The sequence below is a fragment of the Peromyscus maniculatus genome, chromosome 23 (genome assembly GCF_049852395.1).
Source record: "Peromyscus maniculatus bairdii isolate BWxNUB_F1_BW_parent chromosome 23, HU_Pman_BW_mat_3.1, whole genome shotgun sequence".
Lineage (NCBI taxonomy): Eukaryota > Metazoa > Chordata > Mammalia > Rodentia > Cricetidae > Peromyscus > Peromyscus maniculatus.
This window is the reverse complement of record NC_134874.1, coordinates 51,166,454-51,180,246: the sequence shown is the minus strand read 5'-3', so window position 1 is coordinate 51,180,246 and position 13,793 is coordinate 51,166,454. Positions and strand designations below refer to the sequence as shown.

General features: G+C 38.8%; 1 protein-coding gene across 1 annotated transcript in view; it reads right to left on the bottom strand.

The window, feature by feature from the left end:
- The window catches only part of LOC102915719 (vomeronasal type-2 receptor 116-like), a 37,657-nt gene that overhangs the window by 16,003 nt on the left and 7,861 nt on the right, over nucleotides 1-13,793 (bottom strand). Inside the window, exons 3-5 of the mRNA XM_076560364.1 lie at nucleotides 5,319-5,610; nucleotides 3,231-4,043; nucleotides 834-1,061 (exon numbers count right to left, since the gene is read on the bottom strand). Coding sequence (XP_076416479.1) covers nucleotides 834-1,061; nucleotides 3,231-4,043; nucleotides 5,319-5,610 — 1,333 coding nt within the window. The remainder of the gene's footprint in view (nucleotides 1-833; nucleotides 1,062-3,230; nucleotides 4,044-5,318; nucleotides 5,611-13,793) is intronic.

Sequence of the window (13,793 nt, the reverse complement as noted above, 5' to 3'; positions counted from 1 at the left end):
AACATCAGTTATAATGAGAAATTGCATAAACATTTGTAATTTATTTCCTCTTTATAAAATCTGTGGGCATGTTTGAGAATGAGTTGTCTTAAATTGAGGGAAAATTAAGCATCAGCTTGCATATATAAGGAAAAAATGTACATACATATACATGATTGTGTGCATGTATGTGAATACTCACAGAAACACACACTCATATATACAGTCATCAATACTGATTTATTCAGTCACTGCAGCATGAATGAACACACCCAAATTGAATTTCAATTTTAACTAATTCTATCTCCAGCATTAGCCATCAATATGTATGTGCTTGTGTGTGTATGTATACGTACTTGCACATCAAAGTCAAAATCAAAAGACTGATTCATTTCTAAATTGAAGATATCAAACACAACTAAGGAGATGGCTCAGTACTTAATGTATTTGCAATATATGCATGAGGTCCTGAATTCAATCATGCAGAACAGAAGTATAGAAAAATGAGGTTTAGAACTGTATTACTGTATTCCCAATATGGCAGTCATGAAGACAGAGGGACAAGCTGGGTGTCACTGTCCACTTGAGTACAGCTAACTCAGAAAGCAAGGGTCCAGAGAGAGACTATGTTTAAAATAAAATGGAGAAAAACTGAGGAAGGTAACCAGTGCTGACTGGGGCCTCAATGGGCACAGGCAGTGGCATGCATGAGAATTCACACACAAGCTCACAACAGGAGCTAAGAAATTAGAATATAAAAATAATTTAAAATTTCAAAGAGACATCACACAATCAATTCTCATAAATCTTTGCAGATATTTGTCTACATATTAAATGTTGAAATTCAGCCAGACCTGATTGAAGTTGCCTGGCCATTTAATCATATCTTCATTGATGAACAAGACTTGATTTTGTGGACTCCTGGAGACAAACTCTCCTACTTTAACTAGGAATGAATAATGATTTGTATGTCTGATAAAATTTTGTATATCATACTTTTCCACATGATTCTTGTTCTCATCAAAGCATATTTGGTCTCCAGCAGCATTTGTAAATTGAATTTTTCTCAGAAAAGGATGAAGCTGGAGAGAGACATCAATTGGGTATGAGTAGTGCATACAATACTCTCACTTGTGGTCCCTAAGAGCAATCCTCTTTCTCTCTCCCTGCTCTGGCTATCTTTTTGAAGAGGCTTCATGTGAGCAATTCTCTCCCCCACTTGTTCCACTGAGATGAACTTTTCTCCCTATGAAATTAATGTAGAAGTAGCTGAACACAAAGAAAAATGTTGTCTAAGGGGTGGAACATAGTGCAGGGTGGACCATGTTTTAGTGGGAACAAGGCCCTGTGTCTCTCCCCAGCAAGAGAAAAATGTCTTTAATTAGAAAATATAGATGATTTCTGAGTGAATCTGGAGCAAAATGGAAGCAACACTATGTCTATTGGTTTATAAGTGTTAAGATATTTACCTACTTTATGGCACACCATGAACCTATGTGTGTATGATTAGGTAGGTAGATTGGTATAGATGTAGATATAGTGTCTGGACTTGATAATATTAGAAGGGGTTTATGCAAAATTCCAAATTATTGAAAATATATATTAATATGCAGAAATTTTGTATGCCATTTGTACTTCAGGAAATTGGAAATAGACCCACTGCCTGCCTCCAATCCTTAATTCAGTTTGGGTCACAACTTTTGTCTTTCAACTTTGATAAGAACAATATTGGAGTCAAAATTAAAATCTAAATGTTCTGTGATTAAGCTAGATTTTTAAAAAGATTACTTTTATTTTTATATTAATTTATTTTATGTATGAATTTCCTTCCTGGACATATGTATGTGCACTACACATGTTCCTGGTGCCCGTTAAGACCAGAAGAGAGTGCTGGATTGAGTGGAAGTGGACTTGGAGACATTTGTAAGCTTCTATGTAGATACTAGGAACTGAACCTGCATCTTGTCAAGAGCAGCAGTTACATCTGACTTCAGAGCAGTCTCTGGTCCCTAGATTTGTATTATTTTCAATTCTGTGTATTGCCTATGTGTATGTATGTATATTCCCAAACTGTATTTCTGATATCTGCAGAGAGCGGAAGAGAGTGTCACATTCCTAAGACCTGGAGTTACAGACAACTGTGAGCTGCCATGCTAACAACCAAACAGAGGTCCTCTGACTGAGCATCAAGTGCCCCAAATGCTGCGCCATCCCTCCAGCTTGATTTCATTACGTATTTAAATTAATACAATGGGTTAATTTTTCACATTCTGAGATTCATTACTGTGTTAACTATTTAACAACTCATTTCATAAAGAACCTTTTTTTAGATATTCAGTTTTCTGTACAAGAGACACACTAACTTACCTAAGATCACATCTCTGGAAGCCATGTTCACAAACAGTGTCAATGTCTATGTCAAATATTGATATCCATAATATTAAAAGCTGCATAGTACACTAAACCTTCAGAGTTCATTTTCTATTTATCTACCTTAGACTGAATTAAAATGAAATAAAAATGAAAAGTTTGTTCAACAAATTTCTTGATGATCACCTATTTGAAGGGGAACATCAAGGCTCATAGGTATAATTGAGTCCTAAGTTTATATCAGGAGGGTTTAAGCCCAAACATACCCACTTGTAACTATAAAAAGGAGATATGGCCTAGGCTCATGAGCACCATCTGTATTATAATATTTAACGATGGAGGCATAGTCTTCGATTTCTCCTTAATTTTATCTTATTTAAGAGTAAGTAGTCTGTAAAAAACATTTCTTTCTCAGTTACTTTTGAGGTTATGGCAGCCTATTTTTATTTTCCATAAAAGTTTCTCCCCATGGTCTTGAGTGATTAAATATATATTATATTTTATGTGAAATAGCTGCTGTTAGATATGGTGACTATGTCTCTATCTGATGGCATCAGACATATTCCATGAAATTGTGTAAATTTTTATTATTGAACTTGCTAATTTTGACAATAACTGATTTTGGATATTTTACCAGAATTTCATTTCATAAAAGGAAAACATTTGTTAAAATATGTACAAATTTCATGTCTTGAAATCAAAGCTACAGTAGCCCAAATCATGCACCATAATTACAGACACATACACACCCACTGTGAAAGAACTCTTGCCATTTTGCCTTTTGCTTTTATTATAAGATAAAAACGTGTTCTACGTTTGACTTCAGTGACTCACCTACAAATAAGTTCCCAGTGCTTCCCTTGCTTTTGAGATAGGCTTACCTGCCAGGGTAGAAGCCTCTCGTGGTTTGTGTCTTCATGAGATCCTATTCCTGTTGTCCTCAAAAGCATGTTATGGAGGGCATGGGCCACCGAATACACTGCATTCCATATGGAAAAACTGGGCTCAGAAGTGATCATCACATTTATTTCTTGCTTTGTCTTTAGGGATGTATTCACTGGGCAGGGTTTATGATTTCCACATAGCAGAGGAGGAGGTGAGCAATAAAAATTGTCAATCCAGAATTTATTAAAGTAAAGCTCACCTGGGTACTGGGAGGGTGTAAGTGCCTCTAGAAAGGGCTTGAAGCCAGGGATATCTCTCTTCTTTGAAAATGAGAAGCTACCTTCAAAAAAGTCCTTCAAATAATTTTTTTCATAGAATACAGACTCTAAGTAAACTAAGTGGGACTTTGCCATGATCCACACCTTCCTTATGGCTTTCATGATTTTAGTTTTCATGAAGAAAAATACTAAGTCATCTATATCACCATAGAATACATGCACATTTGCTTGTGTATGTTGGATCAAATTCACCAACCCAACATCAGATGTTAACTGATACTTCCAATTAGCCTGGAGTTTTTCTGTAAAAGCCACACAGATATCTTCAGATACCATCTCTGCTTTCAGGTCAGAGAGGAACTCCTTTCCTTTCAGATCATCGGACACGATGAGCCCTACCCACTTCCAGCCAAAGTGCAGCAGTAGAGAGGTCACCCCTTGGGTTAGAGCTGTGTCTTTAGGAGACATCTGGTAAAGGGATGGGAATGTATTTCTGTCACTTAGCATAGAATCAAAAGTTCCATATGTGACCTGTAGAAGCAAACAGAAAAAAAGGGGATTCTGAGTTTCTAGGTATTTGGAGTCCTCACCTTTAAAGACAAAGTGAGTTCATTATTCGCATAAGGGGATCAGGAAACTGAATGTTGGTAAGGAGACTGTCTTCTGTAATATTAGCTTCTCTCTCTCTCATTGTGTGATGGAATATGGTCTTTTTCAAGTACTATGGGCTCCAAAGTTATTAAGAACTCTGAAGCAAGTGAGTGAACAATATTCTGTTCATGTTAGATTTTAAAGGCACCATGGATTTCTCTTGTTCCAGTAACAATGGAACAGAGTATGGGGTGTAGAGATAGACTGCAGAAGCATTGCCAAGTGTTTTACTCTGACCACAGGACATCACCTTCCCTAGAACCTCTGCCTTCAGGAATGTAAATAACACATTTTTCACAGATTTTGCTCCTGTGTTAGAAAGGAGCAAATCATGAATATCTGGGGGAATTTCACCAAGCACGGTTGCATCATACTTCCCAAATGATAGGTTTGATAAAGTCATTACCAAGAAACTAATTTAAAATGCAAAACTCTGAGATAGATGGAAATTCCTGTGTATATAATTTTTTCTTATTTTAGGATACATTAAATGTATGAACTGTTTCCCTGAGTGATAATAATCAGTTTTACACTGTCTGATTTTCTAATTTTGATTATCCATGAGGAAGCACTCACCAAATATTTTCTCTACTTGCAGTGATGCCTACTGATGGTTGCTTTGCTTCAGTAGTGCCTGGCAAGAGCCAATTGTCAGGATGTATCTAAGTGGATGTTCTCTGTGAGTGCTATTCAGAGATCTACTTTCCAGAATGAGAAAATAAACTCCTAGGAACATTTTCTTTTGTGATGGCCCAAGGATTGTCCCAGATTTGTTTACATGTCCTGAACTTACTATTCCTCTAACTGTCAGTCATTGAACACAGGGTTAACTTATAGTTATATGTTTATACCCCAGCTTGGGCAGTTAGTTATCTGGGTTGTATGTTTGACTTATGAACAGCACTCAGCTATGAGCTACCAAGTACATCTTGGCAAAGACGGGAGATAGAATCATGAATATTACTAAGTGATCTTCTTAGAAATACACAGTATTTACTGCTCATGTTTTTCACCACTCTCCACTGTTGATCATAGCAGGATCCACGTAATTCTTTCACTTACATTTGAAATCACCAGCAGGAAACATAGACAACTCCATTTTCTTTTGGTCAGATGTTTTATTTGATTATGGACACCAAAACTTTGCCAACTTACTTGTGGTACTTTATAGAGCTCTAAAAGGGTTCCAATTGCAGCAGAAAATTCAGGCCTGGTTCCTGCAATGATTCCAAGAGCTTTGTGTTGAGTTTTGCATTTGTAGTTAGGGATAAACTCCCTCCTTCCAGACAGCCACATCAGAGGGCCCTCCAAGGTTCTCCGGTGGGAGTTAAAGGCATTGTAGCGGTGGAAACCCAAGGTCACATTGGGAAGCAGGTGGACATCCTTATTGATCTCCTCAATGGCAAAGTAGAAGGCCAGCAAATATTGATAGTTTTTCCATCTCCCTCTAAACAGGAGGGGCAGAATGTTGTGCACAGTCAGGCCACTATTCTCAGTAATTGCTTAGCAAATTCAGGAAATTAGAGATCATTAAGTTCTGAATTCTTTCCTTCTTTCTGAAGTCTCAGTACTTGGTTTCTTAAAGAGCATAGTGTGGATTTAGTGTTACTTGTCTGTGTCCTGTGGCTGATCTGTACATGGTGCTTATGATGTTTCTATTCATGGAAGCATTGGGCAAGGAAAGACACTAATGTTCTCTCTAGGACTGTGAATAAGGGTTTCATATCCTTTTGTTTTGTAATGATTTGATTTTATACTCATTCTTGAAAAGTATAATAATTTTGTTTGCATGCACGCCTAGTGTTAAAGTGTTTCTTATGGAGATAGACAGAGAGCTAGGCACTAGGCATTCTGCCTCCTGTTGTAGAAAACCTTGCAACAATCCCAGAACCTACATGGTGGCTCAGAACCATCTGTAGATCCAGCCAGGAGCTCCACTTATAGCATATTTGGGCCCCAGGTACACATGTGGCATACACACATATATAATAAGGAAAGCACTCAAACACCTGCCATAAAAATAAATAAACCTTTTTGGAAGTGCATCTGGGGCTTGAGAAGTGACTGAGAGGTTAAGACTACTTGCTGTTCTTGGGGAGCGCTCTAACAGGTCAAAGAAGCTACTCTTTGGGTTACAATAATGTATGCCAGTTTTAAGAAGTTATGTGTTCTCCTCTGCCCTCTTCAGTCAGAAGGCACACATATGGTACACAGATAGACATGTAGGGAAAACACTCATAGACATAAAATAAAAAAATTAAAAATTAAAAAACTAATAAAGAAAAGAGAGTTTCTCTAAGCTTGCAGATTCAATGAGTGATAGTGTCTCCTGTGTAAGCCAGTGAAAGAATCAAAGTTCGTGAAAATAGCATATGAAAAAGAGGAAAAGCTCCCAAATCCATGAAGGCAGTGAAGAGTGCTCAGAATGAGAGGAAAGGAAACTTTGGAAGCAGGAAGTTGGGCTGAACTGTCTCATACATGTCATTTGGTGGTTGGGGAGTGGTCTCTAGAGGTGCTTTTAAAACTTTGCTTGACAAGAGCCTGCCTAGTCCCACTGCAGACAAGTCAGAGAATTCATGAGGCCCAAGTCCCCTGGGTTCTGTTGCAGAATCAACCTAGAGGTCTGAGGGCAGCAGGAAGAAATGCAATTTGTTTACACTGTGTTAATTTGAGATCTAAGGCTAGATCCTCTGTTAAGAGAGAATCTGTTGTTCAAAACCTGGTAAGTGGAAGCTATGGAGAGAGGGAGAAATTATTCTTCCCCAGGGATTATCCAATACCAAATATTCAGCAGTAAAAGTGTATGCATGGCTAAAAATGTATACATGTTTATCAATGTATGCATGTATATAAATGAATACATGTGCATAAGTGCATCTATGTGTACAAATGAATGCATGTGTACACATGCATGCATGTGTATAAATAAATACATGTATATAAATGTATGCATGTATATAAATGCATATATTGTAAAAATGAATAGATGTGTATAAATGTATTCATGTATAAAAATGCATATGTGTATATAAATGTATGCATGAGTATAAATGCATGCAGGTTTATAAATGCATACGTATGTATAAATATATGCATGTATAGCATGCTATAGTCTATGCATGCTTATAAAAGAATACATGTGTATAAATGCATGTATGTATATAAATGAATACTTGTGTATGAATTATGAATTTCTATAAATGCATACATGTGTACAACACAATAAATGTGTACAAATGTATATAAATATATATGTATAGAAGTATAAGCATGTGTATAAATGCATACAGGTATATAAATGCATACATGTGAATATAATTGCATACTTGTGTATAAATACATACATGTGTACAAATTCATAGATGTGTTTAAATGCATACATGTGTATAATTGTATGCATGTTTATAAATACATACATGAGAATCCCTGGAAAGAGCCGTGTCTGCAAACTGACTGAATAGAACTTCTGTGATATGGAAGGTTGAAGTGTTGTTGGTCTAGAGACTCATTAACTTATTCCCAGCTAACTGTAGCACCCTGAACAGCCATTTCTTGGACATGTCTGCAGGTGAGCTAACCTCCTATAACTAGTTAATTAAATATGTTTGAAATCCACTAACTTATGAGACAACTGACTTCCAACAACTTAAAAGCTAAAAATGACATTGCATAGCATCTTGGGCCTGTGGGATAAGTTTTCACATCTTGCCTGTGACTTCCTCTCTGTTGTTTCCACTAATCTTTTGATTTACAAATTTCTTATATTTGACTACAAAAACTTCATGAAACTGCCCCAACCTTGGAACATGGAATCTGGGGTCAGCCAAATCTGTGGTCACCAGCCATAGTCACTCAAATTTGGTTCTAGAATGAATTGTCTCTTCTGTTTGACCTGAGGGCTGAGGTTTTTCCTATGACACAAAAGCAATACTCAACACGAAACAATTGGTTCAGCTGGTTAAATCTGTGTACTCGTTTGTTTCTATACATGTGCACCCTTGTTCATAAAAATCATAAAACAAAATTAATTTGAGAGGGAGTAGGGCTGGGAGAACAGGATAGAGCTGGAGGTACAAAATGAAAGAGGAAATGATAGAATTGCATCTTAAATATTGAGGTGTTGGGGAGCAGAAAGATCAAAATACATTGTCTGTGATATTTTTATGAGCACTGTATTTAGTCTGCCTGATGTCCCGAGTGATAGAAAGTATAGAACGTGTATGTTAGAGAGCAGGTCTGCAGGGAAATTATCGACCAGAGGAACAAAGCAGCAGGCAAACTATTCCAGGAAGGGCATAAGAAAGAGAGCCCAGTCCTGGGCAACCACAAAACAGGCTTCTCACCAAAGAGTTATCCTGGGGTTTGAATGAAACCTCTGAGCCCATGAGGTCAGTAAAAAATACGGAATTGCAAAATTGGTCATTGCAGTGAAGGCCAAGACTGTGACATCCTGTTGTAAGTCTGAGTCACACAGCAGCCCTCTCGCCTGGTGATTGATACTGAATAGGTTTTCAAGTGTCAGCACCTGTAATGTTCTCATGATATGGTGGCTTCCCGGTCTCAAGCCACCATGGAGACATCCTCCAGCTAAACAGTAACCAGAGCAGTATTGCTGGGTTGGCCCCAAAGAGTGAGAGAATAGAGCCAGCCCCTAGAATTCACAGCTCAAAGTGGCTACATAGCTCCGATGTTCCAGGTGGGAAAATGGTGCCTATGAGCACAGGCTGCTGGACTTCAGATTTCATCCAATTAAGACTCAGGAACAACATAAGCCAAAGAAAAACAAGAGTCCACACTGTCAGCTGACCTCCATCCATATGTTCATCTTCTTTTTTTTTAATTTTTATACTTGACTTAATTTTTCTCCACTCCATTTAGCAGAGTATGTATGCTTAAATTATTTGAGAATACCTTATATGCACAGCATATGTGTTCAGCAAATCTGTGCCACCCCCATTACCACATATTCCTCCCTTATCCTTCCTGACACTTTCTCCACCCAAATTCAAGTGCATTCTCTGTAATTCCCCATAGAGTCCACTCTGCATTACCAGCATATACATTATAGTAAGGCCTTCTGCTGCAGTATGGGAATCCTCTCAGTGTTTACACCCTAAAAAAAACTGAATTTCCCATTCCTGGAAACTATCAAATGCCAAAGGCTCCTCAGGCAGAAAGGTATTCATGATCCTCTATCCCATTAATGTGTTTGGCGTCTTTTCCTGCAGGTCCTGTGCAGTAGGTTTGTGTGTGCCATGACCATGTGATGCAAGGAATAATTTCACCCCAAATCATGCACTACTTTTGACTCTTAGAAAAGTCTACCGGTCTTCTGACATGGTCTCTGAGCTTTGGGGAAAAAGTGCATGATAAACATGCTCCATGTAGAGCTGAGCACAGTCTCTTATTATCTGGTTGGTGATCGCTTATAGGTCTGTGTAATAACCCCCAGCTATTGGAACATGAAGCTTCTCTGAAAACAAAAAAGCTTCATGTTCTCTGGAACATGAAGGAAGAATGCATTGAACTGTCCATATAAAGGTAAGAACTGAGGAGGCAGGTACAATATTTGTCTATTTAGCATAATAATTATAGTAGTTCTCATTTTGGATCAATAGCATGACTAGCCAGAGATTCTTAGGTCAGTTAAGGGAGTGAGGCATGAGATCTGTCTAATGGAACTGGACTTAAATATGATAAGAATATTATGGGTTACCCTTGTAATATTCATGCCACTATAAAGATATGCCACCAGTGTGCATATCTTTCCCTGCCAGTCATAGTTGTAGGTTTCAAAAATCACTGTTGGGTTAGAGAGTTGATTATGCTTTCTTTTTATTAATATGCATAAAACTTTTCAGCTCTGTGGATGCTAGCAGGTAGGAATAAAGTTTCCATGTCAGCCCCAGCTTGATTTCTCCAAGTCCTATAACCCAAGTATGCAAACACCATCAAATTCTGGAGGGCAACCACGAACAACAAAAATAATTTGTAATGTTTGGGTGTGTTTTGACAGCATTGACAAACAACTTGAAATGTGTCTAGCACTGGTATTTTTGTTTGATGACCCACGGTATCTGGGAGAAGCAATATTCTGCAGCTATAGAATAATGACATTTAAATTATTTATGTATGCATTTTAGGATGCTTCCATATTAGTACATTCCCATGTAGTTTTCTCCAAGGTCTTACTGTTAATCCTTCACACACTCCCTCTGCTGATCTGAACTCACAGAACTCACTGCCTAACCCTTCCTGCTCCAGTATTTGCATTCCCCTGTTCATACCACATGTACTCCATTCCTCTGCTAGTGAAATCCCTTTTCTATTGCACCTTACTAGTTCCCTGATTTACATGGGTACACCAGTAAGTAGACATAACTGAAGATTCAAAATTGACATCTGCATATGAGAGAGAGCATTTGGCTTTGTCTTATTGTGTCTGGGTTACCCTATTCAGAGTGGTAATTCCAGCTGTATCCATTACAAGTAAATTTTATAATTCTATTTGTGTTTTCAGCTGGATAAAATCAGTTGGTGTACATGTACTACAGTTTCAATATCCATACATCAGTAGAGGGACATCTATGCTGCTTTCACTTTGTGGCTACTGTGAATATAGCAACAATGAACCTGGATGTTCAAGAATTTCTTTAGTAGGATGTGTAGGCCTTTATGTATATACCCAGGATTGATAAACATAGAGGATATTGTAGATCTCTTTCCACACTTTTAGAAAGCCTCCACACTAATTTACATAGGGCCTACAGCAGTCTGTGGTCCCCTTAACCCACATAAGGGCCAGCATTTGTTGTAATTTGGGTTCTTGGATAAGACAAAATATCAAAAAAGCTTTAATGTTTATTTCACTGGTTGCTAAGGAGATTGAACACCTTTAAAAATCTTTCACAGCCATTTGTATTTCATGTTTTCTGCACTCTCATTTCAGTGCCATGTGTTTTAAATTGGGTTGTTTGTTTTATCTAGAGTTATATCAATGCCTGTTGATAAGACATTGGGATCTCTGTGTCCTGTGATCCCAACTTCTCTGGTTTTAGATAAAGTGAGAATGTTTGAGACGCAGTCTTGAGGCCACTCCATGTTGATGTGTGAATGAGTTGTCTAGAGTGTGAGTAGCCTATGTGTCAGTCACTTAGAAAGGGATGCTGCTCCTTTGTTATTTCAGACAATTCTTTCTGACAAATCTCTAGGTCACTTGGAGACATCATGGTGGAAATTCTTGTCACAGGGACACGTACCTTTCTCTCTCCCATCCTTGCTCTCCCTCCCAGTGTGTTCCCTCCTTATGCCTGGAGCTTGCTCTGCATACTCCTCATGTGCCTTCTCTAATACCTTTTCCTTCTCAGACTTGGAGATTCCATTAATCATAGTTGTCTTCTTGCAAATGACTTGGACTCAGGACAGCTCAGTGACCATAGATGGCACACTGGACTTCCAAATACCCACAGACTGTAACAATTTCTGTTATCATAAGCATATGATCCCAAACTAAACACTCTCTCTCTCTCTCTCTCTCTCTCTCTCTCTCTCTCTCTCTCTCTCTCTCTCTCTCTCTCTCTCCTCTCAAAAATCTCTTGTCTCTGGGTCTTAGCTTCCTGCTCTTGTGTTATCTCAGAGCCTTCTTTCTTCTCTGCCTGCTCCCATCCCTTCTCTCATCACTGGATACACTTTTGCAAACATTCACATATATTTTGGGTATGGATAATATTATAATATTAAAATTGTCTCATGCTTTTGTGTTCTATAAATAAAGTGTCTGTGGGGTTGGGTGTTAGTCACTCCCTCCAGACCTGAGCCTTCTGTTTAAGGGTTTCATTCAAATCTGTCCTGTGTCAGATGAGCCACCTCAACCTGTGACAAGAGAAGTAGAGAAAGCAGAATAGCACAGGAAACGATGCTGTGTGTTTAAAAACAGCTAAAAAGTAAATTATTCCCAATACAGGTCAGGGATGCTAATTTGCTTCCCTCTCTTACATCCTTAAAACTTTTACTAAAGTATAAAGTTTATCTTTATGTTTGTAAGAAAAGTCTGTAAACTTTCTCTATCTCAGGGTTTGTAAATTCATTGAATGTGGTTGAAAAATCTGTAAAATCTGTAACAAAAAGTTAGGGTAAAATTTATTTAAAAAAAGGATTGAGAGACATAAAATCTATATCATGCTTCTGTGTAACTTTAACTTAACTCTTGTTCTGGAAGATCCATCTGACACAGCATACTGTATATGTGACTTTAATTCAATTACTGTTTGTGGAAAACAGAACTTACAGCAAATGTTTGATGAATCTGCCAGCTCTCACTGGACCAAGAGGTAAGGGACTATTCTCCCACCCAGACAGTCCTGCCTCTAGGACCCAGGCCCTTGGACACAAGCAGTCCCCAAGAACCCTGACCCAACTCTGTCCCAGTTGTGGCCAGCAAGAAAAAGTGCTGTGGATAGAATCCCCTGCCAAAATCCCCCCACTGGACCCTGCAATCTACAAGACCAATGCCCTACCCAATACCCATCTGCATGTGACCCCAGTAACTTCCAGAGATAAGGAATCTACCAGCTCTCATTAGACCAAGAGGTGAGTAACTCTTCTCCCACCCAAAGAGTCCTGCCTCAAGGATCCAGGCCCTAGGACACAGCCTGTCCATGAGAACCCCCACCCAACTCTGGCCAAGTTGCCAGCCAGTAGAAAAAACTCCTGTGGGCAAGCTCCTCCACCAAAACCCCCCATCAGACCCTGCATTCTACAGGACCCAAGCCTTACCACAATAACCATCTACCTGCGACACCAGTAACTTCCTGACTCATGGAAAAATGCCAGCTCTCATTGGACAAAGAGTTGCTGGCCAGGAGGTAAGATTCCTGTGTCAGGCTCCCCCACCAAAACTCCCCACAGGACCCAGCAATCTACAAGACCCATGCCCTACCCCAATGGCATCACCCTGGGATACCAGTAGCTTCCTGAGACATACAATCTGCTAGCTCATATTGGACCAAAAGATGCTTCCTGAGACACAGAATCTGCCAGCTCTGACTGGACCAAGAGTTCTAATAAGACCAAGAGAGGCTCCCTGAGTCTCACAATCAGCTAGCTTGGACTGGACCAAGAGCAGTTCCCTGACATACAGAATCTGCCAGCTTCAGTTAGAGCAAGAGCTAAGATTGGACCCAGAAGGGCCCCCCTGCGACACAGACACAGAAAGCACAGAATGGACCAAGAGCACCTCACTTGGACTCAGGCACCTCTTGTACCTATTGGAGGAAGAAATGGGTAGATGTCAGTGCAAAAATACATACAACAGCATAAAGAGCAATCTGGCATCACCAAAACCTAGCCCACCTGCAACAGCAAGATCTGAATATCACAATGTAGAAGAAGGTAACCTTAAAAATAACTAAATAAAGATGCTAGAGGCCTTTAAAGAGGAAATGAAATTTTTCCTTAAAGAAACTGAGGGAAAGACAAGTGAAGAAATCAATAAATCCCTTAAAGAAAGCCAAGAAAACCATGAAAAAGCAAATAAACATGTGAAGGAAACAGTTCAAGACCTGAAATTTTAAATAGAAACAATGAAGAAGACATAAACAGAGGAAATGCTGGAAATAAAAAATCTGATTA